This window comes from Psittacula echo (genome assembly GCF_963264785.1).
Source record: "Psittacula echo genome assembly, chromosome: 6".
NCBI classification, from domain to species: Eukaryota; Metazoa; Chordata; class Aves; order Psittaciformes; family Psittacidae; genus Psittacula; species Psittacula echo.
In genome coordinates this window covers 5,142,864-5,160,690 of record NC_137743.1, presented here as the reverse complement: position 1 = coordinate 5,160,690, position 17,827 = coordinate 5,142,864, and the positions used below count along the sequence as shown (strand labels likewise).

The window sequence follows — 17,827 nt, the reverse complement described above, 5'->3', positions numbered from 1 at the left end:
AGGATGCCAAGCTGAAAAAGACACAGCCATCCATAGAGAGAGGATGATGGAACAAGGAGCTTTCCCACCACATGGAATTTGTTCCTACCTATGAGGATAAGGTTCCAGTCACTTCAGACAGCAAGTTCCCTGCCAAAGGTAACACGATAGAGAAGCTGAGAGCCTTTCTGGTAGGGTAGGATCAAACCCCACAATAATTCATCAGCCTCTGGATATTTTGCTCCTGTTTCCAAACAGGAGTTTTTAAGATCTTTTCCAAACCTATGATTATTTATTTTACTGAAAACTGCTCATCTTTCCTTAAAGATTTGCCTTTATTTAAAAGTAAAGGAGGGGAAAAAACCAAAAGACTCCAAACAAACCCTGAAGCTTACTAAAAATAGCAAATAAGTAATGGATAAACAATCATTTGGAACTGCTTTACCATATATCCATCCATATTATATATGTATGTTTAGATATATTGTTATGTATCCATATTTTTATATATATATATATATATGTTTAGATACATACTGTTATGTATCCATACTATATATATGTTTATATATAGTTATCTATTGTTATTGTATATATGTTTAGATATAAATTATATACTGTTACATATCCATACTATATATATATTTATCTCTATATATTATATATCTATATGCTGTTTATATAAACATATGTATAACATGGATACATAACAGTATAAAATATATATCTAAATATATATAATATATAAACATATGCATAATATGGATACATAATATAAAACATGTAAGTTGATACATATACTGATGTTATCCATATTATATATGTATGTTTAGATATATACTGTTATGTGTCTATATTATATAGGGACATATTATATTATATTATATTATCATATTATATAGCGACTGTAGTGACAAGACAAGGGGTAACGGGTTCAAACTTAAACAGGGGAAGTTTCGATTGGATATAAGGAAGAAATTCTTTACTGAGAGGGTGGTGAGGCACTGGAATGGGTTGCCGAGGGAGGTTGTGAATGCTCCATCCCTGGCAATGTTCAAGGCCGGGTTGGACAGAGCCTTGGGTGCCATGGTTTAGTGAGAGGTGTCCCTGCCCATGGCAGGGGGGTTGGAACTGGATGATCTTAAGGTCCTTTCCAACCCTAACTATTCTATGATTCTATGTTTTTAGATATAATTATATATATCCATATATATGTTTTTATATATGTATACACATTAAAAAATACTTAAACTTGTAAACATTTTCAACCTTTTTCTTAGACTTTTTAACATGCATTATTTTAATACTAAGGCAGATTTACTGTGAATTGCTCCTGATTACTACTTTGGTCACTTCTGATGTCAAGCAATTCTCCTGACATCTTTCTTGTGCAGCACTGAAGTTATCAGAAAACAGCAGATGTGAGGGATTCATGGTGGCGCTTTCATTGGGAATAGTGGTATCTACATGGTTTCCCACCTTCAGGTCCAAACCAAGCAGTTTTGCACATTAATGATTTTGTGGTCCCAGTTTGATAAGATTTTATAATCCCTGCAGAATTAGGTTTGAATTCAGACACACAGGGAGCTGCTTCCACCTGCTCGGGTGGCTCCTTATTAAAGGTTATTCCACTTTTTGTAGCAGAAAAGACTTTGTATTCATCTGTGTTAGTGTAGTTGTTGGCATCCTCCATTTCTTAGTGGCAGCTCATAGAATTCCAGACTGGTTTGTGTTGGAAGGGAGCTTAAAGCTCCTCCAGTTCCAACCCCCTGCCATGGGCAGGGACACCTTCTGCTAGAGCAGGTTGCTCCAAGCCCTGTCCAGCCTAGCCTTGAACACTGCCAGGAATGGAGCGATCTAACAGTTAACAGCCTTTCCTCTCACTTAATGGTTTGTAAGTTCACCAGGTCCCTGGTAGAGATTCACTTAAATAATCACAGATTGCTGGTTGGTTCATTAATTTAATCAGCTTGTAATTAAAACATTGGCTGCCCTCGATTTCCACTATTAGTTCTTGTTGCACTTCTCCCTGTTAGCTTTGGAAATGATGTTTTTTTTTCCCTCGGAAAGTATTTGTGTGTAATTAAACCGCTTTTCAAACCACCCCGCATGTGCTGGATGAGCACAGGGCGCAGAGGCCTCTGTCCGGCTCTGGCAGTTGCGCAGATAAATCGGCTCAGTTCTCCTTGGGCATGGCTGAAGGCTGTTTTCTCTTCTCCTTTCGGCTGATTAACCTCCTGCTAATTGCTGGTACCCACCTCACCCTGCGGCTCCGAGCATCTCGGGTGCAGGGAAGGGGGGCAGGAGACACCTCCCAGTGTCTTCGGGTCCCTGAGGCGGGTTCCCAAGGGGAATTTCTCGGCAGCACTTTGTATTCCCGGCAGGGCATTTGCAGGCGTGTATCGCTTTACCGTTTCTACCGGCGGACGGGCTGACAGCGTCATCTCCCCGTCCATCTGCTTCTTATCGCCAACAGAAATGTTATCAGCGCGTACTTTAGATTGCCTTTCCCGTAATTCCTGAAGTGGGGAAGAGCGTTCAACACCCCCCTTTATCCCCTCGCGTTGGCAAGGGTATGTTACCAGCCTTCCTGCCACCCTTAAATCGGGTTTGTGGTGCTAAACAACCAAGTTTAACAGTTGTTTTGGTGCTAAACAGGCACTTCAACAGCTCCGCGCAGCGACGGGCCGGGTCCCTTTGACCTTAAAAGACAAGGCGGCGGGAGGAGATGGCGGGTTATAGGCAGGGCTGGAGCCGGTAACGGGGAGTAGGGGGGTGTTATGGCATGGACGGGGGGTTGTTTCGGCCCGGGGGGGCCGTACCCACCGCCGCCGCTCCGCCCCACCGGCCGCGCCGCCCCTCTCGCCGCCGCTTAAAGCCGCCGTCCCGCGGCGCCGCGCTCACCGCCCCTCGCCGCCCGCCGCCGTCCCGCCGCGATGCCGCTGCGGGGCTGGAGCCTGCTGCCGCCGGTGCTGCTGCTGCCGCTGCTGCTGCTGGCGGGGCCGCTGCCCCCCGCCGCCGCCGCGCCGTCGGGCGCCTGCCCGGAGCGCTGCGACCGGTCGCGCTGCCCGCCGCTGCCCGCCTCCTGCCCCGGCGGAGCGGTGCTGGACGGCTGCGGCTGCTGCCGCGTGTGCGGGGCGGAGGAGGGCGAGCCCTGCGGCGGCGGTGGCGGCGGCCCGCCCTGCGGTGAGGGGCTGCAGTGCGTGGTGCCGCCCGGCGCCGGTGTCCCCGCCTCGGCCACCGTGCGCAAGCGGGCGGCGGCCGGGCGCTGCCTGTGCTCCAGCACCGAGCCCGTCTGCGGTAGCGATGCTGTTACCTACGCCAGCCAGTGCCAGCTGCGGGCCGCCAGCCGCCGCGCAGAGAGCCTTCGGCAGCCGCCCATCATCGCCATCCAGCGCGGAGCATGCGGGCAGGGTAAGGGCAGAGCGGGGATGGGGAGAGCGGAGACTGCAGGGACGGGACACTGCGATGGGGCTTCGGCCCCATCGTCCTCTGTTCTCTCTGCCCGGACTGGGGCTCCTGGCTGGACCAGGGAGGAGAGGGGCCAAGGAAAGGGCTGGCTCCAGCCTGGTGCTCCGCTTCAGTGAGAAAGTAGAGCGGGAATGCAGCGCTGGGCTTCGTCTGCCAAGTGTCAGGGAAAAAGGAAAACAGCCCTATATCCAACTCTAAAACTAAACATCACCGCCCTCCCGCGTCCCTCCGCCTGCAGAAGGGATGCTGCGGGCTGGAATATGAGGGAAGCTGGTTGCAAACCCGCAGAAGCCGGTGCGGGACTACAAGAAATGTGGGAGAAATCCCTGATTGCGGTCCCGCCTGGGCGCTGTGTCCCGGAGAAATGCCCTGGGAAGTAAAGCCGGGAACGCTACAGCTCTGAAAAGCGGATCAATGATCAGATGTCGGCAGAGCAGGATCTCCTTGTTCGTTTTAGCAGATGCTCTTGGTTATTATTACTAATGAGGTAGCTAAAGAGGGGGATGCTTGTAGCTGAACAGCGTGCTATGCTGACCCTAGGGTGGGCTTTTAGTTTTGTCTTTGGAGGATTGAGAAGTAACAACACACCTGGTAGGATTTATCCTACAGCATTCCTATTATTTAGTTGTTATCTTAGTCGAATTGGATGTAACTTGAGTACCTGGAGCCGCGGGTTGTCTGTAAACTGCATCAGGACGCGTTGCTGGGTTATGAAACTGGCTGTGCAGATGCAGTTGATGGAGTCTCCCAGTGAAGTGTTCAGGCTTGTAGGGATAAGGAGTGCAGGATGTGACACGTGAAGGCAAAACCTTCCTGTAGGATAAACAGGGGATGATCTTTACAAGATGCAATCCATAATACAGGCTGGCTTAAACCGTGTAAGCTCTGGCTGCACACTGCTTCCAAGCCACTCAGTTCAGGGGGTAATATGTGAAAATTAGCATGAATTCCACCTTTATTTCTGGACTTACTTCTAGTGAGTCAATGCTGTTCCACTGAGGGTTGATTCTTTGGGGTAGGTTGTAACATTTCTGCATTTCTTTCTTTAAAAACAAGGCCTTCCCTAGACTTAGCCATCATCTCCTCAGCAGACTATTCTGATGTATAGTGACTATACATTCAGCTTGCAGATCCTCCACTACAGATCAAACTTAGAGCTCTGGTATTGATACAATTGCTTTCTTGTACCACTGGTTTCCCCCTCGGTTTCAAAGCTGCGTTGTGCTCCATGGAACAGTGCTGGCATTTACTGACACTGGAGACAATTCAAGCTTTCACGCTACAGTTTCCTGATCTTCAGTAATATAATGCCTTGTGAGTTTTATTCTCAATTCATGAAACCAGTGTTGTTTTCTTGGTCTGTTCTGCTGAATGCTTGCAGAATTCAGGCTGTGTTGGAGCTGGAGGTAACACGGGCCTCTGGTGCGCTGTATGGACAATGCGCAGGCTGCATATAGACCTTGTATAGGAAAATAGCCTGGAGAAGAGAAGGCTCCTGAAGGGGAGACCTTAGAGCAGCTCCAGTGCCTAAAGGGGCTCCAGGAAACCTGGAGAGGGGCTTTGGACAAGGGCCTGTAGGGACAGGCCAAGGGGAATGGCTTGAACCTGCCAGAGGGGAGACTGAGATGAGCTCTTAGGCAGAAGCTCTTCCCTGTGAGGGTGCTGAGGCGCTGGCCCAGGGTGCCCAGAGAAGCTGTGGCTGCCCCATCCCTGGCAGTGTTCAAGGCCAGGTTGGACACAAGGGCTTGGAGCAAGCTGCTCTAGTGGAAGGTGTCCCTGCCCGTGGCAGGGGTTGGAACTGGATGAGCTTTAGGATCCCTTCCAACACAAACCAGGCTGGGATTCTATGAAAAATCCACCGCAGTAGATAGACACCATGTGTACATTCAGACAATGGTTCTGTCCCGTTGCACCTCTGTCTGGAGTGATGCTCATTTTCTATATCACTAGAGACAAAAGGAAGCTGACCAGCAGCAAGTGTTTATTCCTAGGCCACAGCAAACGTTCCTGCAAGCAAATCTTTTTTCATATATAAAGAACTTAGAGCAAAAAGAAACGGAGAGGAGGCTGTAAAGTGCTGCTCTGGGGGGTGGACAGAACCACTGTTTGAAAAGCCATTGCCCTGTATGTGGCTCCTTAGAGCTGTTAATTTTGAATGTCATTTTGAGTTCGCTTTCAGGAGTGCTTTTGCTACCTAGAGGTGGAGTTATCTTTGGTAAAGTATTTCTATGCTTCCATAGGAATATATCTATATAAATAACTTGGTGAATACACTGCAGTGGCCCAGGGAGATGAGGGAATGTAGAGAAAGTGTTTGGAAAGCACTTTTGTTGTTAAGTTTCACATCACTTTAGAAGTTGGTGAAGTTCAATATTCTGTAGATGGCATAAAATAAAGTAAAACATTTTGTCTTTCTCAGTTTTCATCTGCTAAAGTCCACTGCTGGTGCTCATTTGGTACTTTGGGGTTTCTCAGTGCATCTGTTCAAATGCCAGTCAAGTTTATGAGAGGATGCAGGAGAGGCAGGAAAAGGCTGCTTTGGGTCTGTGTGTGTAAGAGGGCTGTGTTCCTATGCAAAAATCATAGAATCACTGGCTTGGGTGCAAGGGACCTTGAAGCTCATCCAGCTCCAAACCCTGCCACGGGCAGGGACACCTTCCACTGGAGCAGCTTGCTCCAAGCCCCTGTGTCCAACCTGGCCTTGAACACTGCCAGGGATGGGGCAGCCACAGCTTCTCTGGGCACCCTGTGCCAGCGCCTCAGCACCCTCATACTAAGGAATGGCAATCATGAGTCTTAAAATGACCCAAGACAAATTTCACAAGCCTCAGCCCTAAACACTGCTGAAAGGGTGGGTGCAGTCGGGTGGCACCGAGGTGCTGAGCAGGTCTCCTGCACTGTGGTGATGTGCTCTGGGGTGCAGGATCAGCCTGAAGCTCACTCTGAGAGCCAGACAAAGCACAGAAAGGGCAAACCAAGCTTCATATGCAGAAGCTCCATCCATGCATGTGAATGCTCCATCCCTGGTGGTGTTCAAGGCTGGGTTAGACAGAGCCTTGGGTGACATGGTTTAGTGTGAGGTGTCCCTGCCCATGGCAGGGGGTTGGAACTAGATGATCTTAAGGTCCTTTCCAACCCTAACTATTCTATGATTCTATGATTCTAAGCTCCTGTAGCAGCAAGGAGAGAGGGGAAAGCATCAGTTAAATCAGGATATGCTTCAATTAAATTAGTATGGAATGGGAGGAGGGCTGAAGCGTGTTCACCTCTGCTGCAGTCAGATGAGGCAAGTGATGGGCAGGGTGGCCAATAGACCACTTTCATTAGTGCTGTAGCTTTCGCCGTTCTCCTTCGCTTTCCATGAAGGACATGAGAAATGTTGGTAGGAGGCATTCAGATCTGCAGCACGGTGTGTGTTGGTACATGGAAAGAAGGTGAATGTCCTCTGAGCATAAACCACATCTGTGTAAAGCCCATCCCACACGCAGGAATGAGGTCAGTGCAACGAGACCTCAATATTCGGTGTGCTGGGGCTCAGCGTGCTGGGAGGATGTTTTCTTTTTCTTCTGCAAATATGGTTTTGTTGCTCTTAATTCTCTCCTGCTGACCAAAAGGGATGAAGGCTTGGGATGTTCAACACACAACTTAAACCAGTGCTCCTTCCCCTCCTCATCTCTCCCAGCAAACGCTGGCAGGCGTTTTAGGACAGCGTGCCCTTCTCTGCATGCTGTGCTCTTCACACTGTAAAACACAAACTGACCTGGATCTGTCCCTTGACCAGACTGAGGAGGAGGAAGTTCCTCGTGGTTACTCTCAGTTCCTAACTTTCTTCTGCCCTTTTTTTGAACCAGATTTTTATGGTTTCATATTTTTATTGGGTTTCCTATGTCTGATGTGGTCTCTCAGCATGCTAGCATCTGCCACAGGCGCTTCATACTTCCCTGCTGCAGGCGTGCTCACACCATGATGTCCTATCTGCTTTAGATGAAGCACTTCATTACTGCTTGCTTTGGGGGAAGATGGAGGTGAGTTTAGGGGTAACTCAGTTCTAGAAAGGTGTGTATCGCTAACAGACACAAACCTTACTATTTCCCTTCACATGACATTACGATTTCATAGTTCCAGAGATAGGAGGGAGGAGAAAACCGCCATCATTCAAACTCAGTTTCTTGCGAAGTGGCTGCCTTTGTATTTTCAAATGCACCCAAACTCCATCCAAGTGACTGCGTGTCATTATTTGATAGAAGAGAAGGACCTCCACGGTCAATAAATCACTTGTCGTTAATGGAGCCCTTTAAAACCACAGTAAGAATGCAACCCGTGCAGCAGAGGATGGGAAAGAGCAGTAGATGGACCTGCCTGAATTCCTTGGCTGGCACGCAGGCAGGGCCAAGGGGCTGGCAGTGCTAACTAAGCCTTGCAGGAATGAATAATCAGGGCAGGAAGAGAAACTCAGCTGAGAAACCTGGGAAGGCCAGGAACAAAGCCAGGTATTTATCAGGAGGAAAGCTGATATTGTTGTTATGAGCTCGGCCCTCAGCTGCTTCCCAAATGATAACAGGCCTATGATGGTTAGTGCGGCGGTGGAAATATGGTGGGAGACCACTGCAGGTGGCTTGGCACGTTTGGAGTCTACTAGAAACAACCTGGGAGGACCGGGTGGTGAGGAACCGATGCACAAATGAGTGTTTCGAGTTTTCTTTAGCTGCCTTCACCTCCCTCGGTCGCTGTGTTTGGGTGGTCTGAAAGTCATTCCCTTTGGATTTTCCTCAGTCTCTTTTGGAGCAGCAGGAGGAGGGGAGGGAAGGAAGAGACAGCTGAAGGCAATGGAAATAAATAGCAACATATTTCCAGAAGAGAACCAATTCCCAAGTGTGGGATTAAAAAGCTTTTCCAAAGCCAAGTATTCAGCTTGGAGAGGAGGGAGCTGTAAGAAGTGGTTTGTCTGAAGCAGCTCACCTTTTCCCCTCTCCACATCTAGGTTTCCTTCCCGGGGAGCTAGCAGTCATTCCGTAGTCTTTAGACTTCAAACAGTCGGGCCAGTAAATACAGATTTGGAACAAGGAAAGAGTCAATCCTTTCATCTTCTGGGCTTTGAAATTTAAAGGGTACCTGTGGACTGGACAAGGGATACTTAAAGCCGTGAGTAAGCAGCAGGAGCCTTATTAAGCAGAGTTCGGATGTGATGGAGCAGTTAAAGGAAAGGTTTTGCCATCCAAGAAATGGGAGAAGCTGGAAAATATTTTTCAAGCGTGGATTTGTGTGTGCTTGGAGCAGAGGAAAGCAGCTTTGGGAATAGAAATGGGGTGCTGGGGAGCTTAACTTTTGTTGCAAATAGGGTCATTCCTCACTTCCATAAACTGCTGGGGCCCCTAGGATCCCGGGCTGGACTTGGCAGTAAGTCAGCCCCACAGCATTTGTAACTGGGCCCAAGTGAGTATCTAGTAGTATTTTGGAGGCTGTGTTCAGGACATAGGAAGAAAGATAGACTTTATTTTGCCTTCTGGATACAGGTCCTTGTGATTCCCAGATGGCTTCAGAGAGAAGAATACAACTGAAAAATAAATCTCAACTTCCCTATATTGAAAGGCAGTAAAAGAATTCATTGGTCTTGTACTAACTGATGATGTTGACCTCCTGTCTGTAGGTACAGGAGACTTGTATCTTGTGAGACAGGACACAGGCAACTGGTTATTTTATTTCAAGGTTTAGTGAATCGAGAAGATCTTGGCTGCCACATTTTAGTGACTGGAGATGAGTTGGGCAACTTAACAGGTTGGAATTTCTGGGTTAATATCAGGTACGCTGGTGCCCTGATAAGACGAAGCACGAGGCTGGAAGCCAGCTGGGTTGCGCAATGCGTTGTGAGTGATCTGCCAGGAGCTTGTTGCTGGAGACAAGAATGTGTGCATGCGCATGAACACGCACTGCAACAGAATATGTACATGTGTGTGATGTGTGAGTAGATCCGTTAGCTTTTATTGCACAGTAACTGCAGCCTGGCACCAGGGCAGTAGCTGATCCTGTGGTGCAAACAGTGGTGAGTGAATGGCACCAGTGGTAGGGCAGTGGCATTGCTATGCTACAGGCACCCCCTTAAAACTTGCTGTTCCTAGTTAACCAAAGTGTGTTCTTACATCTGTCATTTTCCCCCATCAAATTCTATCAGGGTTTCTCAGTTGTTCCATTTCCCAGCCTGTGTTTGATGAGGTGGGAAAGAGGGACAAGCAGTGCATGGCTCCTATATCCAGTTTTGCTGATGAAGCTGTGGCTGCCCCATCCCTGGCAGTGTTCACGGCTAGGCTGGATGGGACTTGGAGCAGCCTGCTCTAGTGGAAGGTGTCCCTGCCTGTGGCAGGGGTTGCAACTTTAAGGTCTTTTCCACTACAAACCATTCTATGGCTCTATGAAATACCAGTGAGGCAGAGCTGCAGTGATTATAATTCAAAACCACTTTGTGTTTCTGATAGCAATTGGATTTGCATGTATTTTTATTGACAAACAAGTGATGGATATAATAATGCATATTACATGTAGTAACCATGCATGAAAGTTATCCAGTGGCCTAAAATCTGGGGTAGTTTCTCCAGCAGAGCATTAGCAGCTCATAATATTTTATCCAGAGGCTGATGTTGTTACCCCACGTTACAGATAGTGAATCTAGGGCAGAGGAAGATAAAGAGCTTTGCTCAAGGTCAGCCAGTTAAGCCAGTAGCAGAGCTGAGAGCAAACTGAGCTTTGGAGGCCCTGCTCGTTTCTCTGCCCCTTGCCAGCATTGCTGCTCCATTTTCCATGACTTTTCTTTTCCATTACTCCATTTCTTAAACTTGCAGACTGCAGTTTTGGCTCTGTCTGCAAACAGCATCGATGATCTGTCAATCCGCATCTGCGGAAAGTCATTCTGGAGAGGGAAAGAAGTGGGAGGACCTGAGCACTGATGAGGAAGAGAAACCCAAACAACTCTCTCCCCTCCCACTATCCCTCCCCCAAAATAAACACAACCCCCCCAGTAATCTCATACTTCAACCTTTGTGGTGGTAAAGGGATGATTCATACCTTTTTCCAGGGCAACGTATGTGCTGTTTGGCATTGTCTGCCCATTCTGCACCAGAGGTCTGCATGTAGACCTCTATCTATAGAGGTAAAGCTTGGCTAAGCCTTGTTTTCATTTGTATCCAGCCAGTAAAAGTGGGCAAGCAGAAACCACTTACAAATAAAAGACAACAAATATTCAGATCTGTAAAATAAAGCAGAATAGATGTGTGGAAAAAAAAGCCACTACGTAAAGAGTTAATGTTTATAGGGAGCTGTGAATATAGCAATTAGAAATCTAAATAGCATAGAAATATGCATATTTGAGAGGGTGGAATAGAAACCTGCTCTTCTTATAACCTTTCAGGAGAAACTATACATGCAGGAGAGCAGGGCACTGTGGGGGCTGTGTCAGCAGTGGCAGTGCCACCTCCTTTCTGTAGCTCTCAAAACAGGATGACAGGAGTGCTGTCTGCATTCCTTCAGGTTCGTTTCCTAAGCACTCATTGATTTCTAATGTCTATGTTAAATCTGGACTGTCTTAAGAGTGGTTCTTTAAGACAGATGTGGAAAATACCTCCAGATGCAAAGGGATTTGTTCAGTATGTAGATATTGTGGGGTTTGTGATGTAGTTGCACTGGGTTTATGTATTGTACAATTGCAAAGCCCCAGAGTAGGAGGGGTGTGTACATTTTACTACTGGTTTGAGGTTTTTAGATAGACTTGATCCTTCTGTGTATTATCTCTGGTCACTGCCACAGCAGTGGTGAAATCAATGCCTTCTCCAGCTGCAGAGGAGCAGCATCTTCAGAGGCTTTTTTTAGCCTTGCATCCGAAGAGGTTTTTTTTTAGGCTTCTTTTTAGAGAAAAAGAATGTTTAAAAAGCATGAAAACAAGAACTTGTTTTTATTCCCTGGTGCCTTCACAGCGGGGTTCCTGGAAGTTGAAACTAAATCTCTGTTAATCAGGGATTTCTTCTACAGATGCAGTGGGAAAGTTTCTCACATACTTAAAATGAGACCTTAATGGTTTTATAATGTTGAGAGGAGTCTTCAAGATCAGGCAGCTGCTGGATGCATGTAGGATATAGGAATCACCACGTTGTTGTTACTTAATAGGCATTTCGAGGTTGTTTTGCTGGTTCTCTGCCTGTGATGTGTGGAGCTGGGAGGTAGAGCAGGGGTGATGACCCGACTTGGAAGGGACGTAAACTGAGCAGGGCTGGAAAAAGGAGAGGAGAAATTATTCCTGACTCATCTGTTGTATTTTCAGCCTTCAGCAGAGCAGAGAATACGACGTCTGCTCTAACGGCTTTAACCTGTTGACGGAAATCCTCTTTTCATCTGTCTGCAGGAAATCAGGCAGACTCTTTTCCACAGCTACCTGACTTATATTTCTTAGTGTTTCCAGTTTAGACAGGACTACTGGTAATGATGTTTTGGAGCTCAGCACTCTTTACCCGTGTCCCGAATTGCTCTTCACCCTTTTCTCTTGGTACCCGAGCATCCTCCTGCACCCTGCCTTCCCTCCTCACCCTCCAGACAGACCAGTCTGCTGGCGAGGCCGCCCATAGCCATGCATCTATGTCACAGGGCTGCTGGCTCGCAATTAATTTGTCATCTCCTCCAATGAGCCCGGGCTCAGCATTGTATTAATATGGCAATGGTGCTGCGGGAACAGCGTGTTCCACCTCGCAGGGCTGCGTTCCTCCGGCCCGGGGCTCCAGGGCTGGCTGTTTATGCACGGGTTAGTTTCCTCCCACCTCACCGCTGGTGTTTACAGAAGGAATCGCAGTTTCCTGTTGTGTTAGATGGAGCTGTCGCTCCACTCTGGAATCCTGCCCTCCCTGCTTACGCTTGAATTGCTTTTGAGCCTCATCAGCTTGCAAATCTATTGCTTTTGCTTGCTACTGCTACAATGGTGAGACTTTATTTGCGAGGGCAGCCGGTGCACTTGGTTTGTAGAAGCATTTCTGGCATTTCTGAGAGGCTTTATGTACATATTTTCTCCCTGTGAGGTTCTGCAGGGGTTGCTAAAGCCTGAGACTATTCCTGTGAGATAGAATAGGGGTTGTGCCCATTTTAAAGGGAAATCTAAGTATTCTAATTTCCTTGCACAAGTTGCATAGAGGTTGAGTAACACAGTTTACACCAAGGTGCGCGTGTCCTAAGTGTTCCTCCTTCTGCAGAATGATTTGACGTCTATCTAGCAAATCAGTGGTTGAGTTGCAACAGAAGACACTGTGTATCTGATTCATTTACTACTTGCTCTGCCTTACAGACAAGAAGTAGGGAAAGTTCCTGTTCAGCTGAAAATTAAAGTTTCAATGTGAGGTTATATGGGAATGTGCTGCAAGAAAGCTGCAGGCACACTGCCCTGACCAATTTCAGTGGCAAGAAAGCCTTGAATTACATTGGGTCTGGATACCAAAGAGGTCTGTTTCATACTGAGAACAAAGCTGGACCAAAGAGACTGCACCAAAGTTCTCTGACAGCTCTGTGCTTTACAATTTACTTATCTTCAAATCCTTCTTTTTGGTTGTTTTAGTGTTTTATAAATGCAGAAGAGCTGTGTATGTGTTGTGCTCTTCATGTAGCCTGGTCGTTCTTGTCACGATTGTCTGCTTGTGCCTATTCATACATTTGCATCTTCCATAACTTACCCTCTTAAACGCTGATCAGGGTAAGCATTAATTTGGGGCTAGGATGGGGATAGGGTGCACACTGAGACCAAGTGATCCTGTGCATCACAGCAGCCTCTATACCACCAGCAAGAACATCCTACTGCTCCTGGGCTTTGCCTACACTTTCACACTGTTTTCCCTCAAAATGAGTAAAATCAGCTTTTGTTCTTGAGAATATCAACTAAAACGTGCAATTTATTCTCCTTCATTTTCACGCTCAAACATACTATGTGAGCGACCACACTGGTCTGAAAACTGTTTTGTGTCGCCATCAGTTCGAGAGCTGTTCTGTTCTACCAGCTCCATGCAGATTCCCTGTTCTGTTTAGCTTGGCAGCTTTTTTTTTCTGTTTATTTAATATCAGTGATTAAAATTAATGGTTTCAGGCTTTGGGATTAGCAGGGAAAATACCGATTTCAAAGCCTGTTGCTTGCAAGATCTTTTGTTGAATGTGACCTGGTTAAAAGCTGTCAAGAAAGAGCTGAGCATCCAAATATGATGATGATGAAAATGGACTTTACTTTCCCTTTCCAAGTTTGCCGTAGTGCCAGAAAGTGATTTTACTTTAAATCCTCACTTTAATCTGGCAGTGATTCTCGCTGCAGGAAGTATTTTAAGTGAATACCAGGTTTGGGCACTTTACTATTGTGAAGATTAAAATGCTTGGAATCTCCCCTTTATTTAATGCTAAGAAAATATTTTTGCTTTTGGGAATGTCACAGTAACATGGATTTTCTCCTAAGAAATCTGTGAGTTTCTCCTTGGATTATACAGGGAAAAAAATAACTGATTTAATACTGCAATTATTAGCAAGGTGCTGTGGTATAGACCTCTCAAAAGTCTCTCCATCACCCTAGAAGTTGCTCTACGATACGTAGAAGGTTGTTTCTTATTTTCTTGGTGTTTTCATTGCGTAATATCCTTTTTTTTGGTGTATTACACAATTTCTCCTTGAATAGGAAGGGGAATAGTTAGGCTTGCAGCTTAATTCTTTAAAACCAGTAGGTTCTGGAAATGTTCTGTGATGCCCATACATCACTTTTTCCTTGTGTCTCTCCAGGGGAGCTTGCTGATACCACCATTTTCAGGGTGAGCTAAGCACATTTGCTGGAGTTTTTGTTTCCATAGCAGCGTCAGAGGTTTAATGTTTTCCTATAGGACATGAATGGGAGTTTGTACAAACCCCAGCAGTTGGAGTTTTATTTGGGAAGGTGGAAGTTCTCCAAGTAAAACTTTGCAGTCTTGCGGTTTGTGTTCGTAGTCACTGCTTCTGTCAGCCCAGAGGTTTCGTGAGTGCTTAAACCCTCCTGGCTTCAGTCTGCAGAGAATCCCAAGCCCCAGATGTTCCTTCAGACCTGGGGATGTGTACATGAGTATAACGTTAGGCAAACAGCGAGTACAGGAGGAAGTATTCATCTGTTTTTGACAAGGGCCTGTAGGGACAAGACAACGGGGAATGGCTTTAAACTGACAGAGGGGAGACTGAGCTTAGACATTAGGAAGAAATTCCTCATTATGAGGATGGTGAGGCGCTGGCCCAGGGTGCCCAGAGAAGCTGTGGCTGCCCCATCCCTGGCAGTGTTCAAGGGCAGGTTGGACACAGGGGCTTGGAGCAAGCTGCTCTAGTGGAAGGTGTCCCTGCTCGTGGCAGGGGTTGGAGCTGCATGAGCTTTAAGGTCCCTTCCAACACAAACCAGTCTGGGATTCTATGATTTTCAGGAACCTGAGTAGCTTAGTTAGCCCATCTTCAGCAGGTTGTGGTGCCTCTGCTTGTACTCTGCGTTACTGGGCAAGGATTTCATAGACACACTTCTGATCATTAGAGAGTTAATGGGAAGAGATAGATTAACCATATATCCCTGGCCTCAAGCCCTGTTTTCCTCCACTGATGTTACCAGACCATGGGAGTCCTTCTCCTGGAAGGACAGGGCCATTGCACTTTTCATAATGATGAACTTGGAGAAGGTGTTGCACCCTCACTGCAATTTGCATGATAGCATCCCCTTTAGTAGTTATAAGGTTACAAATACTGATAGTTGCAGCTGCCTGTGATTAATGTTTTATGGGAGTTGAGGGGTTTTTATATTTAATCTTAATGGGAATGAAAGTTTCTTGCTGCCTGGAAAGAAATGGAAGGCTTGATTCCAGACTGAATCCGAGCTTTTTGACTTAGGACACGATGATATCTGCTGTGATCACACCAAGCGAGGGAGAGACTTGCTGGTGATAGCTGGGGTGTGCCTGTTCCCCCTCTCTGTATCTAAGATAAAAAGTCCCATTGAATAAGATAATTGTGTTGGTTTTAGCTTCAGACACTGGAAAAGCGACATGGGAATGTTGGGAATGTCTTAGTGTTGGGTGCAGTTGGGAAAGAGAGGAGCATGGGCAGCGACCCAAGCTGGTCCTGATGGATGGGAGCAGAACAACTTTGAAAGGGGGAAAACACATGAAAACTAGATGGGAAAAAATCCATTTGTGACTGAGAAGCTCATGAGAGGTGGATCTACACTGACAGAAGACCTTCCAGAGCAGCAAATACAGTTCTCACAACAGAAGGGGCGAGGTTACTTCTATGAGATTTCTATCTCCAAAGCATCTTTCCAGTCTCGCTCAAAATATTACCAAAAGCATCATGTCTGAGCGCTAAGCATTAAAGCATCACTTTGAGTAATGACCTAATCAGAACCCAGATCTTAATTTGCTTTTTGGCTCATCTTTCTGAAACCAAATTATTTGAGCTGTTTACAGCTGGCTGTGTTTTTTACCACGGCTCGGTATTCCTGTCTTGCTTCCTAGCAGTTTGTTTACTGATATTAGCCCTATTCATGCCAGTTGGCAGAGATTTTCCTTTTCATTCAAGGTCTGACAGCCAGCACACCTTTGAAGTCCTTGAGGAATTAGTTGCCTTGGGAATTTTTCATGCTGTAACCTATTTATGGGTTTTTTTTTAAGTCTGTTTTTGGTCATTAACTGAATTCACAACAATCATCTTTATAATGTCATTAATAAAGGTTTCTTAACCGTGCTCATGGGTATTTAGAGCATTGTGCAGTAGTTCAATAAAAAGCAGTACAAAACACAATCACAGCATATAAATAGAAATAGGAGCAGTCTGTAAAGATGTGAACATCAGAGCTGGAAGGTATTTAGAAACTAGAGCTTTGTTCAAGCCCACTTCTCAATGATTTAAATACAAACAAACAAAAACTGCCATAAAAACTCCAGCCTTAAACACAAACCCCCCCAAAAATAATGAAAAGGCTTTGCTAGGAACTCAGCTCCAGAAGGGTGGAAAGGAAAAGGGCCAGAAAACTGGGGAGACTTTATTCTCCTTAATTCAACACTGATTATACCAAAGAAGCAGTTTGGAACTGAGAAAACTGCATTTGGGGGATCAATTTCTGTATGGAATTAAAGAGCTGGCCACATGCTTGTGGAGTACCTGTTAGAATGGATGTTGTTAGATGTACGTATGAGAATGTACTGGCAGTGAGGATTAAATAGTCAAACCCATATCAGCAATCAAACCTTAAAGCTATAGCTTTTCTGTTGCTTAATAGTCAGGCACTGTCCACTAAATCACTGCAGTCCCCAGCTCTTTAAACCTGAAAACTTGGAGGGTGTTACATGGTATTCATTCCACTCCTCAAATTGTATTGTCCTAAAGACCCTGAACTATCAGTATGGCTGGAAAACACGTGGTTTAGGAAAGCAGCAGTTCTGAATTTCCCTGCTGTCTTCTACAGTGGCTGGTGATGGCTGGAAACTACCTTATGGTGATTGAGGAATGAACATCTGCTCAGATCTGGTTTGTATTATTGGTGGGTTTATGGCATTTTAGGCTTCCATGTGCCTACTGGTGGTTCAAATCTAAGACAGTGGTTGCTTGTAGTAAAGTGCTCCTCTCAGCTCCCAAATTCATTGCTCAGTAATCCCAAAGAGCAAGTAGCTAAGGTGAGCATTATGTATATATGTAATGGGAAAATGGCATGCCTGCCCTCATGACCATTTTGGTCTTGAGTCTTTTTTGCCCCATGATACTTAGTGATAGAAGAACTTCTCAGCATATCAATACCTTTACGATAGCCTTCAGATTTAATGTTGTTGCGTGAGGGTAAAGACCAGTTGCTAGAATGTTTTGCGTGTTAGCCTTCATCAATGAATTCTTCTGAATGGTACTTTGACTTTTGTTTATTTGCTGAAAAAAAAAGGTATGTTTTCCATTTAAATGGGCAGTTGTTCAAGAGCTGTTGCAAAATGGTGTTACACAATGCAAGAATTCCTAATACATAAGCAACAGGCAGGCGTGGCGAGCTGTTGTAAGCTTTTTAGGTCAGTATGCCATGAATCAGGATTTATTATCTAACTCTTTCAGAGTACGAAATTTTGACCTTTTCACTGTGTGGCTTAGTTTGGGACTGCACAAGGAGAAGGGGGTTATACATAAAGCGTGGTTGCCTCTGAAATCTTGGTGTTTGGAGCTTCCATTTCCAAGTGAAGGCAGCTCTCAGAGCTGAAGTGTTAGTAGTCTCACCACGTACAGCTTAGGCATCCTTTCTCTTCTTGAATAGCTACATGTAAAAAAAGGTTGAAGGCATTAAAAAAAGCTGGGTGTTTTCTGTGCAGTTCCCTCACCCATGGGAGCTCTCTTTTCCAAGGTC

At 45.9% G+C, this 17,827-nt stretch overlaps 1 protein-coding gene across 1 annotated transcript in view; it reads left to right on the top strand.

Moving 5' to 3' along the window:
- Positions 1-2,915: 2,915 nt before the first annotated feature.
- Positions 2,916-17,827, top strand: part of HTRA1 (HtrA serine peptidase 1) — a gene marked incomplete at both ends in the record, with an annotated part of 34,723 nt that continues 19,811 nt past the window's right edge. The window contains one exon of the mRNA XM_080621123.1: positions 2,916-3,393. Within this exon, the coding sequence (XP_080477249.1) occupies positions 2,916-3,393 (478 nt within the window). The remainder of the gene's footprint in view (positions 3,394-17,827) is intronic.